Raw genomic sequence first — 17767 nt, 5'->3', positions numbered from 1 at the left:
AGGGTTTCTATAAATGATTATAGGGTCGAAGTAGGTCATGAATACGTGCCGCCTCTCAGATTTGAACTTTACTAAATGCCCAAAAACCACACACATCTGTATAACTGGTTACCTAGATGTTTCATACCTCATTAAAGAATAAAACTAATCCATTCAATAAAAAGAAACAAATTTATTGTGGTTAAACATCACAGTAAATGTTGAAAATGTTCAGCATTTTGTTCAAGGCACATGTTCACTCTCTTTTTCATTTGAAAAATGTTCATCAGTACTCTGAACTAATCTGATTTAAATTAAGCCACTCTAATTAACTTAAGCTTTCGGTCAATCTTTAATGTTGTTAATGTTTGTACACATTATTACTGTTATAAAGTTATTAGTTTGGTGCATTAAGCAGCAGATCCATCATAAGACCGTAAATCTTGCCACAAAGTGCAAGTTGCATCTTCAGTGCAGTGCAGATGAATTAGTAAGAAGTTGTTTCCAAGATGTGTAATCATGGCTATGCATATTTAAATAATAATCGCTTTCTGCGAACGAGAATTTAAGGAAATCGTTCTGGAAATTGCCACTGCAACCACAATTCATTTTTTTATGATACCGTCCTACGTCTAGGCAGGAAATGGCATAAATAACTTAACTCTGCACCGTCACCTGAAATATTGGTCATGACGCTTCTATTAATGTAGCTACAGAAATTTATATGCGGGCTGTAAGTAGCAGCTTTTGTTAAAAGGATATTTTATGGTTTACTGGAATTGCAAATGACAATACGCTATATATAAAACACTTGAGCTGATTCGACGATTCATCTGCAATGCAAAAAAGTGCGAGCGTTTAAAGCTTTGTGCAGAGGGAGATTAGCGCGTTAAAATAACGCAACAGAAACCACAACTCAGAAACGTTGACGTAAATTATAGCACGGTTGACTGCTAGGCAACGTCACAGACATGTCTTCAAGTAGAAAGAGAATTACATAGAATGAGGTGTGACGTAGGACAGTGTCATTCAACGTTCCGTGGGAATCGACTTTTAGGTACTGCTAAAGATTAATCACTAAAGTGAAGGAACTCTAGACAGCATATTAAGACTCACACTTGTATTAACTTAATTATTTTCAAAAGAAAGCAAACGGTACCACCAGGGTACCATCCTACATCTGGTTTAAGATTGTTTTAACAATCCACACGTTAAGCCGTAGGTATTTTGAGATTTTTGCAGTGATTTTTACAACTTTTTATAAACTGAACACGTATATATATACATAATACCCGTTATATACATACCCTATTTCCTATAATCCTAGAGTGTGTGGCTATTGCCAATATGTTTACTTTCTACGTTTGTCAAAAAAAACGGGTTTGTCAAAATCAACAAAAAAATCATGACTATAATGCTAATAGCTTTTCTGCAACGACAAACCATAAACTGGATCGAAAATGGAAATCTCTGGGGGATCAAACCAAAATGAATTTCTCTGTCCATTCGTGAACTGGGACACAGACATTAATCGTTTTACCGCCAAGAAGAGCAGCTTCTGAGCTTCAATTTATATTCTACTTGATGCCTTAATGTGTGGGAGATGTGTAACTACATTTTCGATTAGCTTTGTTGGTATGTTGGTAACTGATTGTCTAGAGAGATAGTAGAGATGTGTTCCGAATTTTGATACAGTCGGATCAATTCTACGAAAAGTATTAAGTGTTGGCCAAATGGACGTGGTGAATCCGATAACTTCTTATATAAAAAATAATCTGATTAAAACTAAAGTTTTTTGTGGGATGGCGCACGCGGAACTCGTTTACTGCGGTTTCGCGTCGCTAAGTGCACTCTCTGCGCTAGTTTAGGGGAGAGTCGGGATGCTTGGAACGTTGATTATTGAAAGTTTACGTTACTATATAGTATATCATATTTAAGAAATTAGAAGGTGTGTTTGTCAATTTTAGTTGCATTGACAGAACTTGTACATTAGTGTAGTATTTTTAGCATCCAAATAAGCAAAAGTGAGTTCTTACTAGGTGTCTGAATTTGGCTGCTCTCCCCTATGCAAGAAGTCGGTTTCCGAAGGGATGAAATCGGAGCATTCCGGGGGCGCTTGGCTACCCTTATTAGTTAATGATATTATTTTCGGTATGTTACTAAAATAACTTTAATTAGGATAACCTCCTATATCATTTTAATTACAACAGCTCGAATTGTTGTTCTCAGTACGAAACAAGCAAGCAGATGCTGGTGGCATCAACTCGTAACAACCGGCAAGAGAAACTCCTAAATTATCTTTCTGTCACATTCACGATTTACGGCAAATGCATAAATATTTCCGAATATGAATTCCCGTGACTTTGACGACGGTGTTGCTGATATCATTTATATCGACTACAACTTTTAAGATAAGGAAAGTGGTTTCGCAACTTTTGTGTAACTTCATCAATTTTGTATCAGTTCCGAGTAACTTCCGTTTAATGCCAACACGTTCTATGGACCCTATCTAGTACACTGTGAAGGTAAAATCGTATAAAATGTGGTGGGTATTGTTTGATTGACAGGACATCATTGATAAGAATAAATGCGCGGTGGAATTTCTAAACAAACATACTGCCCTACATAGTTCATGTTTTGTTTGAAAAATTGTCAGTCACAAAGTTCGCCTAGCGACTGGTCTAGATTTAAACTTTTCATAAACAGAAACAACGTTTAGTTCCACGTAGCTATTAAATTCTGTAAGTTTAGCAAGAAAAAATCCCGACCCTAAAAAACTACCCCATCGTGCACGATCCAACTATTCAGCGCCGCACCGCCACTTTTTATTCAACGTTACTATCTGCAATGTAGATACGCCAAAGAAGATAAACAAATTTAAGTAAAAGACCTTAATAAAATTAGCATAACATTACTTAGAGATAGAGCGATGCCACCACGCGAATGGTGGCAGTGGCGCTAACTAAGACTCGAGTTAATGTGCATCAAGCATTAAGTGGAGAACTCATAAATGATTTGTGAAGTTATAATTTCCGTCTGAATTTGGTCTTCACAAAAACAAATCCCCGAAATAAAAGCTACGTTTGCGTAAATAAACAAATAAAAAATATTTTATTGCACGGTTAATTTCATATTTTTTTATGTTTGTTTTTATATATAGGTAGGCCATGAAATGAAATCATAATATTTTGGGAGCTTCCCTACTGCCGGAAAATGTTTTGTTCGTGTGAGAGGTGAAGCGAAAATGACTATCTTTGCTAAACTTACGAAGAGATATACATAGCAGAATCGGAAAAACCGGACCCTGAAAAAAATGCTCATAAAACTTAAGATGATATAACTTATAGTACTTATGTGCTTATATACTAGCTGCGAACTATATAAAAATAAGTTATAATAATTGCATCTATAAATAAAACTTTCAAGAGAAAATGTGGTGTAAGGGCGACGTTGGAATTGAAAGTGAGCCGTCTCGTGAGAGCTTCAAACTTATGTAACGTAAATTATGTGATAACTGACTTGACTTCCCGGCTTTAATAACACACTAATGCTCAAAAATATTGAAATAAATTTTGAAAAGGTTTCATTGAAAGCATGAAATTATTTCCATAGTCTCCCTAATCTGAAATATTTTTGATCACTTAATATATTCAATAAATTTCTCGCCAAATAAATATAAATAGTTCCAAAAAACATCAGCAAAACGTGTTTGTGTTTAAATAACACGAATAGTCAAGACTGGTGATCAGTTTAATCTAAATAAATGACCTGTCAAGCCATCTAACCCTCTTTTTCTGTTTTAAACAAGGCTACCAATTATCGCTAAGTTTAAGTTAAAAATAAACAGACTTTTAATTTTGATTTATTATTGCTTTGTGGGAAATAAAATAGAAACCCAAATCGTGTACTCTCATCGCGGCAATAAATAATGAAGCAAGAACACTAGTAAACAAGAAATAAAATTCACGCTATTAGATGTATACAAATACCCAAATGACTTTTTTTATGAGGTATAAAAGCCAGATAGTAACATTTCGTAAATTAATGTGTACCAAATATAATACAACTGAAATGAAAATATTATCTGGAAGACTATCATAAAATTGAATCTTTTCGAAAGGTTGACAACTCGGTAGTTGATTAGTATATGAATATTTAAAACATCCGTGTCAATGTATTGACGACATTTCCTTACTTTACTGAATGGACGTAATTCTCCACTACATTACTTTCAAGGTAATGGCGTTCCACTGGTTAAAAAATTTAATTCAATAAACTCATTAAAATGTCATGTCTGTTGTTAAACTCTATCAGGAAATTTACCGCTTAATTCAGATGTGTAGATGCAATTATCCAAAGCAGCAACGAGCTTTTGCTCGAGACGATTTATCCAGAGCTTCGACAAGTTTTTCAATCGATCGTTTTCGTGCACAATTAAAAACTTTGAGTGCACTTCGAATCATCCTTAACAAATAAATCGTTGCTTGAATTTTTGTGAAATACTGCTTGACGCGGAAAACTGAAATAAAACAAAAGTCGAGTGAGTAAATAAAATTTCAAAACAAACTTTGTGACATGATCACATCATAAATAATTTCGTCTTAAATTATCACATAGCTGTGTTATTTTTAACGAATAACTAAATATAAATGTGAAGTATGTGATAATATAAATATCGCAGGGTTAATCGATTTTTTAGAAGCATTTGAGATTAATAACTGGAGCGTAAGTTAATAATGGGTTATTACCATACCTGACTCCCCTTTAACTATTTCTAATTACGTCGAATCTGACTCGCAACACTAAAAGATGGAATCACCTCGTTGACGCGACTTCAAATGACCTTTACTAATTAATATATGTGACTAAACTTATGGCACATTAAATTTCTAGTCTGGTTTTATTCCACTGAAAGGGAAAACGTCACTGAATGGTCGCCATGGTGATATTAATCAGCCACCCTTATTTACACGAAAAGTGACATTGAACTTTTTATACAGAGGGTGTTTATGCTTAGCAGCTACCGAAATATCTTATGAAGTCAACTGTGGCTGAAATTAAAATTTCCAGAAGACCGAACCCGTCCGAAGTTTGATGATCAATACGAATTTGCTGGTAGAAGTAAGATTATAATCGAAAAAGGCTCTGTTTGTACACATTTAGGCAAGGGCAAGATTAGTGAAAAAGGGAGAGGTCAGCGCGGTTGGTTTTTCTACTTCAGTCTGGAACTGATCTGTGTTTATCGCACATTGTCCACCGCATCCCAAAACGGTAACTAAATCCACCCTTTTCTCACCGGAGACTGGTGCTAAAGAGGCTATCTTCTTTATTATCTTGTTTTTTTTTTTTTTTAGTTAAAATTGGACTCATTTCTGTGGGATAAATATTCGACGGGGAATCAAATCCATTATCCCTTTTTCTACTCAACAAGTATATCTTCTATTTTCGACAAATTAGGGTTAGTTTTGAAATTACGTGGCGTGCACGAGCCGGAAGTCGTTAATATCGATCCTGATTACATTATCAAACTCTAATAATAGTCTTTTTAAATTTATTGTTTTTGCTAATGACTCGTTGGTTTTATCGACAAATTTCCTTCCACTTTTACTGGGTACTATTGACACATTTAATCTACTAAATTTAACTGTCACTGTCATTTATTTTTTTAAATAATCTAGCCTCTACACATATTGGACTTCACCACAGTCGAATAGAGTTTGACGTTCCCTGAGTAGATTTAAATCGTTTTTAACCAGATAACTTTCCGGGTGTGTACATGTCACATTTTTATCCAACGACAACTCACCTTCAACACGTGAATTTATCACAGTTCGTTCGACGAATAAGCTTGTTTAATGTACGGCTTATCGATGTTTATGCCTCAAAAGCGAGCTCATTTTTGTCGTGTAATGTCATACATGTTGCTTGTTGATATGGAAGGGTGTGAAGGGTAGATTTGCCTTCACGGACGTAAGCTTGACCAATCGCAAATTTTCTCAACGTTTGATAACTCCTAAATTTGAGACAGTAGATTTGTTGTTGAACCTCGCGTCGGAGCAATTATACAATAGATATAAAACACAAAGTAGATATTTCTTTTTTCGTTACCAATTATTGCATTCCTTTAGTTCTTAATAGTTTGCTTTTATTTTAGAAGTATTTACGAGATTTCAATAATTCAGTTCTTTAAACAGGTTGAAGTGCATGTATGTCATCCAAAAAATGCGGAAAATGTGGGGTGCGCCTAACAATGAAGCTCGTGCATTATTTGTCAGCAGCTATATAAAAAATTCAGTAAGTTGTGAAGTATAATACTTATGGTAATAGGTGGGGGAGTGAGGGATGCAAATTGTCGAATAAAACGGTCCCTGCTGGTGATTTCCCTCCAATGCGTGCATTTATTCCAGAAATTCTCTGAAAAATTAAACAACTTCCGGCGGGTTAAGATTTCCAAGTGATGCGGTTTCTACAATATCCTAATATTTTACCCGACTATAGATTATTCAGATTTAAGTAGACGCTTTTATCGTTTACCCATGTGCTTGTGCTAATTATGAAACACTCTACGTTTTCCGTCAAGCACCCTTTCTGCACCTGAATTATTAACAAAAATGTTTTCACATTTTCACTTGTACTGTTTCGACATGATCAAACCTTTTCATCGATTTGCAAACTGATGTGTTACCAACAAAAGTTTCCGACGCTTTTTTCAAGAGAGAAAACGCGACTTCAGCAATTAGCAAAGTGAGAACTAATATTAAATATCAACACTGCTTAGAAATCCTATATTAAATAACGAAGAGAACGTAAACGCTTGAGCGACTTCCGACAAAGTTTTAACCGGTTTTCTGACGTCAGTACAACGTTCTGAGTTGTAAATGTCTACACCGTGTTGCCGTCAAGTTGTGGTTACACAGAAAAGAAAAATTGTTTCAGTAGGCGGCGCCTCCCTTCCAAATTTTTCTTACATTCCGACAAAAATTAACTGACGGAACAAACAGACCGGAAAATAGGAGTATATCGTGCTTTTTATGGTCTGACACTGTTAGAACCTGTCTCCGTGTGTATAACGCATATAACAGTTTTTTACATTTTATCTAAATTTCGGAACGCAGTTTTTACCACTGTTTTCAAATAATGACAAACTGCTTAAAAAACTGCATTTTCAGTTTTCAACATTTTCAAATACCATATAAAATATGATCTCTCATGGAAACACGACTCAACAAACAGTATAAATACCCAGTGTCACTATCTATAATCGTGGACAAAAAATATAAGTACCTCATTAGCGCGTAGGATTTGTTTCCCAGTTTACACAAACAAAATAAACAGTGAAATTCACATATTTATCTGCGGCGTACCAGTGTTTGAAAATCTGACATAGGGAGTGGAATAATTTGTATTCAAAGCGAATTACCAAGTCTCGCCGGAAAAGAAAACAAACATTTTTTCTTAATAGTTGGGAAAATGTAGTCGTTTTGCTTAATTTGCATTACATTTAAACTTCATCATACGTTCGCAAGTGGGAAATTGAATAAAGTGAAAAATTTTGCATGATTTAGAATGAGATTAGGTTTTGTTGTTGTACTTATTTACGCTGCGTAATAAATTAAATTTGGGTTCGTTGGTGTCACCGTGAAGAAACAGGTTATGTCGTGAATTATTTGTTGAATGGCAGGGAACATAACCTCATTTTGTGATTACGTTGTAATTTAATGTGTCGACGAAAGTGTCGTTATTTAATACACTTAAATATTATTTATTATTGAAAAATCGATAATCACTTCATTTCAGACCAATGAGCGTAGTTCCGCCTTTGGTTGTAATATTTTTAAACCATCCAACGTCAATACGGTATTACAAACCAATCACCTTGCAATCCGGCAGTATTATCTTCAGATTTCGTGCCAAGAATAGAACATCGTGGTTAAATTCCTGATTTATAGAATCGACGTAGGTACCTCAATTGATAAAGAGATTGAACAGTCGTTTTGGTCTTTAAGAAATTCCGCTGATATATTGCCAGAAGACAAATTACCAAACCGAACTTGGGCCAACTTTTTTCATTAGACATTATAGGCAATACAAAAGAATCGTGATTGGGCAAAAACCACACATTACAATAAAAAAACAGCTCGATAAAAGAAAAATGAAAGCTGATGAGAACTATTAGCCTGTGCCCTGTGTTATATTACTGTATCCTTAATGGAACATGTGTCGTGTTGTTCTGATGGAAAGGGTTGGAAGCTCATTGTTTTAATACACGGCGAAATTGGGACTAAATCACTAAGCCAAATTAACGCCTACCCTACATGCTACAGTTTGCTGAAACTGTGGAATTAGCAATCGCCCTTAGTAGGAACACATCGCCAAGAAAATGCATCAATGAAATGCAAATGCACACACTAAAATGCATCCTAATGTACACAATTCATAGGTAGAATCTGCGTTGTGCAAATAGACCAAAATAGCTTGTTATACTAACGTAATTGATTGTCTGCCACGTCACTGGTTAGTGAACACAAGCCTGGTTAACCTGTCATAATATATAATCGTTTTAGTAAACACTCGATTAATTCGGTAATTAACATAATCAAATAACTAATAATTAATAACACAATGCGCTAAATTCTAATGTATGATTTTCACCTCAGAAAAAGTGGTTGATTTTAATCGCTACATAAAGTTTAAACATTAAAAATTCAGCTTTAACCAGGAAGTTTTAAACTATGAATTTGACTAAATTTTCAAAATCCAATAAAACGATACCGCAAGCCTACGCCTACTGTCTCGTCCAACCGCATGTCCGTCATTGTGCCAGTTGTTTACGTGTTCAGAAAGCTTTCACAGCAAGAGAACCCATTTATTAGTGTCACTTCGATCTAAAACAATAGCCGCACTGAAAGCAGAAACGTCAAAAGACATTACGTGCAAGTGTTGCTGCATGCAAATAATAATAGTCATGCGAGTCTGGCCAAAACTATCAAATAATTGTATCTCTTGTTACTTTCTGCCCACAGTCACGTACAAAACGAGACTTTTTAATTGAAAAATTACTCGTTATGCTAAAGGGGACAACATTCCAGACACGCGACAAACAAAACTTTGACACAGCCTGGACACATTTTGTATTCAGATTTGGCTACATTCTAATCGAGTGCATTGTGATGGATAGTCATGTGTCTTATGAAATTTCACAGAATGCTTAATCTAATTTTCCGGTTCATGTCTCTGCTGGAGACTAAAACACAGCTTTTACATTGACCCAATTTAAACATAATTTGAAAGAGTAACTGTTGTTGGATGTCAACTTCAGTTATTTCACTCGTAGCCGGATTGTTGGAATAATGAAATTTATTCAGTGAATAATCCACAACAATGCACACTTGAGGCAAGATTTGATACGCAGAATAATGTTAGAGGGTTGTTTTTAATCTAGATCAAAGTCAGAGGCGAATTACACACTTAAACAAGAAATAGGCTAGACGTTCATTTGTACTGCCAAGGGAAAAAAATGAACTCAAAAATCTACAATATTTTTAATTGTTTTAATCATAGTCTTAAATGTAAACAAATGTAAGATAAACATACGCCTGAAAAAGGTGCAAATAGAGTTGTGATTTGAAGAGGAGAAGCACGTTAGTGGATGTTCCACAAAAATGTTTTCTCTGACGGTTCATTATCTGCTAGTCCAAACAGCGTTGTTTGCTTGGCAGCAAGACGACCAAAATAAGCGTTACTTATTTAGATCTCCTCCAGCTAGGACGTTTAAATGTTTGAAAGCCGTAAGTAGTCTCGATAGATTATAGCCGGATTTGCCTAAATAATTTATCAAGACAATGCAAAATCGCTTTAGTAGTGTCGGGAAAGTTTGGAGCATCCCGTAAAAATTTCTCTTGTTTGCAAACAAATCGAAAGTTGGTCCAACTTTTCTCCGAACCCTTTAAAACTTTTTCTGTGTACTAAATAAAAAGCAAATCCACCAATGGGACGCGGGAAGCGTAAAGAAATTCCATGAATAAAATTGGCTTCATCAATGCGTTTGATTTTACGACTTCGCCACTCGATTAGGCTTTAATCGAAAAAGTCCAATTTGAAAAATGACCCCTCAAATCGACAACATAATTGCTGGAGAATTAACGGCAGGTGAGTTCTATCGCAGGTGCGGAAACGGTCTGACAGTTGTATAAAAAATCGAAATATATCACCCCATTCAATTACTTTTTCCTCTGAAACAAAAACATACAAATAAATCATGTTTGGATCTTGTGTGAAGTTATATGGGACATGAAAATCAGAATGTGGACCCGCACCATCAGTCACTGTCTAATCTGGAGCCTGGACACAACTAACCAGGAATGCTATCCAATTTTTATTACCGAGAATGTGTCAATTAAGGAAATAGCTGAATATACGTAGGTGTTCCTGGCAAGATGTCAGTCCTTAAGGTCGGCTTAAATTAAATTCGAGTTTCAAAAAACTTTTATCATAATTTTCCTTTATAGCTAGCTGTTTATACTTCAGAGTACAGAGAAGCGATTTTCTGACGGCGAAAAAGACCATTTACAAGTTTATCCTTGGCATGTCTCTGCTGTACAAACAATATATTGATTTAGACCACATTTCGCCTAACAAGCTGAAGTACACCTAGTGTATAGTGCTCCAACTGCTAGTTTTTACAACCGCATCCTATTACACAATAGGCCTCTGCCGCAAGTAATGCAACGGTCATAAACCATAAACTATCTACAGTACACACGGCTATTTACATTTTCAATAGAGTTCCTAATACTTCCAGTAATTGAGGTTGCAGTGGCATAAAAACGAAGTCAGGGTTGGACCACTATACCAATATCTGAACGATAGCAGAGGGGAGTATTGTTAATATGCTAATTCCATGCTTTCTGAAAATGTTATTTCCACTTTCCATTCCAAAATGAATGTGCCAAAATGTCAACTAATCGAAAAGTATCTTCCCTCTAAAAAATTAATGACGTCATCATATTCGTATTCCATGTTTCTTGCTACTTTTTGATCATTGATTTTATGTCTTGACACAACTTCTGAAGTGTAGGCACCAATTGATATATAAAATATTAGACTATACTCTTTTGTAGTTCGGTACCAAGGCGATAAATTCGAGTAAATTGTGTTGGACTTTTTCAATTCAGCCCCAAATAAGTAGTTTAACATAAATATAACTCAATGAGTGATACATCACTGTTTTTATCCTCTCTGTTATAACTTGCGACGGCTGAAGATCTGCGTCGTTTCTTCTCGGGTGCGTTAATTCTATAACATTTCCATTAAAAATAAAACAGAGACTTCCCCTAGCTTCGTGTAAATTGAGTCTGAGGTTTGCAATTACAAGGATTTTTAATCCATTTTGGCTTCACTATCGGTTCCGTTCGAATCTCGTTTAGCAGGTGTTAATTACAGGGCCTAAAAGCGAGGTTCGTTATTTTGCCTAATTGTCATTAAGGATACATTATATATAATGGCGAACGCGAGACTGAAATTCAATTGAGGAGCTACAGTGAAGCGATTTTGTTTCTAGAAGTGCAGCTACTTTGACGTATGTGTGTTGTTAAAATATTTAGGGAGTTTCCCCGTGTGCAACTATTAAATTCATACTGTTGATGCTACTGTGGCATGAAATTTTGCAATATAAGAACGTGCTCGTAAAACTATAGTGTCTTCTATTAGGAATTTACTTGTGGCGTTATTAGAAGACTGTGTAGCAATTTAAAGCATACAAAGTAATCTTCTGCTAATAGGTATACGCTATGAAATAACTATCTCGATGAAAATTCCTTTTGTAGGGTGTTTCCTAGCTTTTACCTCTAATATGTTCTCTTGACGTTACTTCCCACACTAATTAAATTCCAAGGGATCATCTTAAGAAGTGCACGCGGCTTTTTTATCGCAGCTAATTAAAAAAATAATCAAATTCGTCTCTATGTTCTAAAATTCCCTAAGGAGAACGATCTTTCATATCGACCTTACCTTTGCAGTTTCCGCGTTTGACATTATTTTATTCGTAAGAGAAAATGGTCTTCTTTGCTCTTATTTATTCAGTCGAATTTGAACGAGATACATAGTAGCTTTCAACAAGTTTGGTTTTGCACCAAATACGGTTTAAATTTGCATTAACTGAAATGATTGATGAAAAGCTTAATTCATCAAAATGATGAATTTTAATAAATGGCAAACCAAATCCGTCCACGCCCATCAAACCAGCTCAACCGCACTTCATTTCAGTGTCATTTTGATGTATTGTTACGTAAATTAAGTTAGCAAGATTAGACAAAACCGGTGCTTATTTTAGCTGATTATTACTAAAACATTTAATCATCAGTTTCAACTCACAGTGGTTTCGCAACGGTCTAAAATTGGCCAAATAAATAATTTTCGTTTGTCTGCCCGCTTTCTTGCGTCATTTTGGTCGTGGTTAAATATTTACCTTGAGCTTTTCTAAATCAGAGTGGATTTGAGTTTACCATTAAATTGTCAAAGGAAGTCTCTCATACTACGTAAGTTTATGTTACTTTAAAATGATTAAATTTTAAACAGTTAGAGTTGAAAATCGGGTACCACAAATATTTGTTGTTACTATTGACACTACATCGTACCGCAATACGCGGTTTTAAAAATGCCATTACATTTACGCATAACTAAACACACAATGCACCATAAATAAATCAAACTTTACATCAAACGTGGCCTGCTGGTTATAGATCGTCAAATTAGCATGAATTACGGACAATTCAGCACTACCATACATTCGCAAATATTGCCAACCGTACGATATATTACTGTCATTGATGTAGTTATCACTTAGTTTATAGGCGGTAGTTAAGACCTCTCCAGGTAGAACGCAAAATAGAGAAACCATGATTGCCAACTTCGCTTCAGCAAAATAAAGGGGAACAGGTTGATATTTTAAGGGCGCCAGCAAGTTTTTCTAAGACTCAGTAACAACAACATTAAACTTATAACAAACCAAATCCCAATAACTAACTACTGTTAGTTATTATCGAAGAAATGAAGACGGATATGACTTCTGCGGCCCGAAATCTACAAGAAAATGTCTTCAACTAATTTTCGAAAATAGTTGAAAAATGTTCGAAAATGTTAAAACTGCCAAATCAGTTAAATACTAGCACCGCCCATCCTTCCCCTTCTTTTCATTCTAACGGCTAATTTTATTCTGTTCTGTAGAACATTCAGATCGGATAAAATCAATCACTGAAAACGAGGCAGGGTGGGTGGGCGGGGCTAATTATGTTCTTCTGTTGACTGGGAGTGGAAAAAGGATGTGAAAAAAGTAAAAAAACGCCAATCGTAAGTTCGTAAAGAAGAAGCTAAAAAGTGAAAAAATATCTAAAAATTATAAAAAGAAGATACAAAATAAAAATTGAGAACCTAAAAAATCGAAAAACAGACAACTTAAAATTCGCCAAATTATAAAAGTAAAATACGATCATTGAAAAACCCAAACAATTTCAAAAATCGCAAAATTGAAGAACCAAATTTAAAAATCGATTGTTCAACTTTTTTCAACCTTTAGATTAATTTCAATTTTTCGTTTCTTCAATTTTTGATTATGCAAAAGGATATGAAAAAGTGCCAAAGTCAGTTTTATCTTATCACATACTAGCCCCGCCCAGCCACCCTCTATTTTCTTGGAAGCTATGTGATTTGCCAAAATCAGTCTTATCTTAACAAGTACTAGCCCCGCACACCCGCCCTCTTTTTTCTTAGAGGATATATCATTTGCCAAAATCAGTCTTATCTTAGGATGTAAAGATTTTGGCAAATGATATACCGTCCAAGAAAATAGAGGGCGGGTGGGCGGGGCTAGTACTTGTTAAGATAAGACTGATTTTGGCAAATGATATATTATTGAAAGAAATAGAGGGTGGGTGGGCGGGGTAGTACTTGCAAGTAGTAGTATCACCAACCTCTTATTATTTTAAATAGTAAGCATATCATTTGCCAAAATCATTTGTACTTTAGTAAGTACTAGCCCCGCCCACCCGCCCTGTATTTTCTTAAAGAGTATATGATTTTCCAAAATCAGTCTTATCTTAGTAAATATTAGCCCCACCCACCCACCCCCTCTTCTCATTCTAAGGACTAATTTCATTTCTGTTCAGTATAAGATCATTCCATCTATTCAGAGCGGATAAAACCAATCACCGAAATGGAGGCCGGGTGGGTGGGCGGGGCTAATTATGTTCTTCTGTTGAGTGGGAGTGGAAAAAGGATGTAAAAAAAGAAAGACTATTTGCTATAAAATTTATTTCTTATTTCATACACCTGACCTGACTTTACCTAACGTGACCTGACTTGTTCTGGCCATTGTCTCAAATAAACAAATTTTAAATATGTTTGTGAATCTACAAAAAAATGTGTTCAACTAATTTTCGAAAATAGTTGAAAAATTTTCGAAAATGTTAAAAATGCCAAAATCAGTTATATCTTATCAAATATTAGCACCGCCCACCCTTCTCCTTCTTTTCATTCTAACGACTAATTTTATTGTGTTCAGTAGAACATTCAGATTGGATAAAATCAATCACTGAAAAGGAGACAGGATGGATGGGCGGGGCTAATTATGTTCTTCTGTTGTGTAGGAGTGGAAAAAGGATATGAAAAAGTGCCAAAATCAGTTTTATCATATCAAATATTAGCCCCGCCCACCCACCCTCTATTTTCTTGGAAACTATGTGATTTGCCAAAATCAGTCTTATCTTAACAACTACTAGCTCCACCCACACACCCTCTCTTTTCTTAGAAGATATCTCGTTTGCTAAAATCATTTTTATCTTAGCAGGTACTAGCCCCGCCCACCCACCCTCTCTTTTATCAGAACGTATGCCATTTGCCAAAATCAGTCTTATCTTAACAAGAACTAGCCCCACCCACCCTCCCTTTTCTTAGAGGTTATTTCATTTGCCAAAACAGTTTTATCTTAGCAGGTATTGCCCCACCCATCCACCCTCTTTTTTCTTGAGTTCGAGTTTAAAATCGATTTTGGCAAACGATCAATCTTAAACAAATCAACAATTTTAAAAGTCCAAAAATTGAAAATCTGAAAAATCCAAAACAGAGAAGTCGAAAAATCGGGAGATCGAGAAATCGAAACTTCAAAAAAATAGTAAAATCGAAAAAGTTAAAAATCAAAAAATGTGAACTTAGAAATCGAAAAATTGAAAAATCAGAAAAACGAGAAATCCACGAATTAAAATATCTAAAATTTATAAAATCGAAATTGAAAAAACGAAAAACGGAAGAATTGTAAAATTGAAAAAAAAAAAATAAAAATTGAACATCGAAAAATTGGAGCATCAAAATCTCAATAAATCCGGAAATCGAAGTACATATTGAAAAATAGAGAAATCGAAGCACCAAAAAATCGAAAAATTCAAAAATAAAGAAAACGAGAAATCGAAAATTTGAAAAATCAAAAAATCGGAACCTCAAAAAATAGCAAAATCGAAAAAATGAAAAATTGAAACATCCGAAAACTGAAAAATTGGAAAATTCAAATGAAAAGTCAAAAAATCGAAAAATCGAGAAATCGAAATAGCCCAAACGGAAAATTAAAAATTAACAAAAAAAAATCGGAAAATTGAAAAATTGAAAAATCGGAAAATTGAAAAATAGAAACATCGAAACACCAAAAAATCGGCAATTAAAAAATCTAAAATTTAAAAAATGGAAAAATTAAAATATCCAAAAATTGAGAAATCTAAAACTTGAAAAATCGAAAAATGTAAAATTGAAGAAATTGAAAAATTTTAAAAGCTAAAAACGAAAAATCGAGAAATAGAAAAACAAAAAATGTGAAAAATCGAAATTGAAAAGTCGAAAAATTGAAGAATCGTTAAACTGAAAAACACATTAAATTAAAAAATCCGAAAACTGAAATGTCGAAAAATTGATCTTCCAAGAAAAGAGATGATGGGTGGGTGGGGCTAGTACCTGCTAAGTAAAACTGATTTTGGCAAACGACATACGTTCTGAGAAAAGAGAGGGTGGGTGGGCGGGGCTAGTATTTGCTAAAATAACAGCGATTTAGGCAAATAACATACCCTCTCTTTTCTTAGAGGCCATGTCATTTGCCAAAATCAGTTTTATCTTATCAGGTACTAGCCCCACCCACCCACCCCCTCTTTTCTTGAGTTCGAGTTTAAAATCGATATTGGCAAATGACATATCTTCCAAGAAAAGAGAGGGTGGGTGGGCGGGGCTAATAACTGCTAAGATAAAACTTATTTTGACAAATGACATATATTTAAAAAAAAGAGGGTGGGTGGGCAGGGTAGTAATAGCTACCGCCGACGCACCCCTTATTTTTTTAAAGCATATATCAATTGTCAGAGTCAGTTGTACGTTAGAAAGTATTATAACTAATGTTTATATTTTGAAAAAATCGCCAATAGTTTTGCATAAATCTTACCTCCTCACTCGTGGAGAACGTCACCGACTGTAGGTTAGAAAATTTGGGGGCGTTTAAAACTCACTAAAAACTTTTCACCCGGATTGATAAATAAAACTTTTGTTTCGTCGTGTGGAAGTTTGTGTTCCCCAAAGTAGCAGATATGATTGGTGCATGTTTCACAAGTTGTAAAGCAAAATTTAAATTAGTTGGGAAGTTTGAGGAACGAATTTGTCCTGAGATAACGGAGATCGAGCATAAAATTTTTGATTCAGTTGTCTAACAGCCAAATTTACTCCGGCATCGTCTTTTTGCGTTTTATTATCTGGTTCCAGATTTCGGAAGCGCGCTTGCTTTCACGGATAGTTTCCATCATTATCATTGTTCTTGTGAGGTGATACGGTATGTATATCTGTGGAATTGCGACCGCAGCCGTTGATTGATTGTGTCGACCTATCGGGGTGAATAATCCCGAATAGAGCAGTGTAATTAGCAAATGAAGATGTCCGCATGGGAAAATTACGCAATGGAAGCTGCCTGTATAACTGTATAAAGTGTATAAACGGCATAAACGACACAGCAGCTATACTCTGGTTCGCAGACCGTTGTAATGATGCGCGATAACGGTGCGCTGCTGGTTCCTTCAGGGATCTGTTAGTACACTGGCGTCCGTCGATTAGGAGTATCGTGCGTCGCGACGCTTTTCTCGATCTCGTGCCTACCACGCGGACTTTGATGCATCATGGGTATAGATATTTTTTCAATTTTATTTTTCTTCTCTTCTTGTTTCGACGCATCCACAGCATGCTCTTGTAGTTTTTGACTCTTTTCCCTCATCACTATCGCACCACTCGATGAAATTGTCGATTTCATTTCTGACCAACTATGGACACAAAACTCATTCGATCGATTTACTACTATACTTTAAAAACTATTCATGGAATAATTAATGATGTTGCATGATCGTTCGTTGAACAGATTATCGAAGCCATCCTCATAAATCGAAATCCGAGGTCTTTGACCACCGCTTCACTGTATGGTCAACGCAAACTGCATTCATGAAAAGTTCACAAAAATCCTTATTATCAATAAGCTTTCCCTCTTGTCACGTCTAAGAGTTCATATTTTAGAGGAACGCACTCAGTCGAAGTGCGAAAAAATGAAATCTGATCAAATTTCCAACGAACGCATTCATTTGCATGCAAATTTACTGAATATTTGGTGTACAAAAAATATCTACAACATGTTTCAGCTATATAGCAGCCATCATCAATAAAACTAGACAACTTGAAATTTGACACCTTGAAATGTTACGATCGCGTTGACGTCCGCAGTTTT

The 17767-nt window shown here is 35.2% G+C and overlaps 1 protein-coding gene across 3 annotated transcripts in view; it reads left to right on the top strand.

The window, feature by feature from the left end:
- Positions 1 to 17767, top strand: part of LOC135141407 (Kv channel-interacting protein 4-like) — a 102801-nt gene that overhangs the window by 43339 nt on the left and 41695 nt on the right. Inside the window, exon 1 of one of the 3 annotated variants that reach the window (XM_064072478.1) lies at positions 17008 to 17175. The exons of the other annotated variants lie outside the window; for them this stretch is intronic. Coding sequence (XP_063928548.1) covers positions 17172 to 17175 — 4 coding nt within the window. The 5' untranslated portion in view covers positions 17008 to 17171. Of the gene's footprint in view, positions 1 to 17007; positions 17176 to 17767 lie in introns of those variants that run through there. 3 annotated transcript variants of the gene reach the window in all.

Source organism: Zophobas morio, unplaced genomic scaffold, assembly GCF_036711695.1.
Source record: "Zophobas morio isolate AGI-343-1 ecotype UQ-CSIRO unplaced genomic scaffold, CSIRO_AGI_Zmor_V1 ptg000044l, whole genome shotgun sequence".
Lineage (NCBI taxonomy): Eukaryota > Metazoa > Arthropoda > Insecta > Coleoptera > Tenebrionidae > Zophobas > Zophobas morio.
Note: the sequence above shows the minus strand (reverse complement) of the source record. Positions and strands in the feature narration are given on the sequence as shown.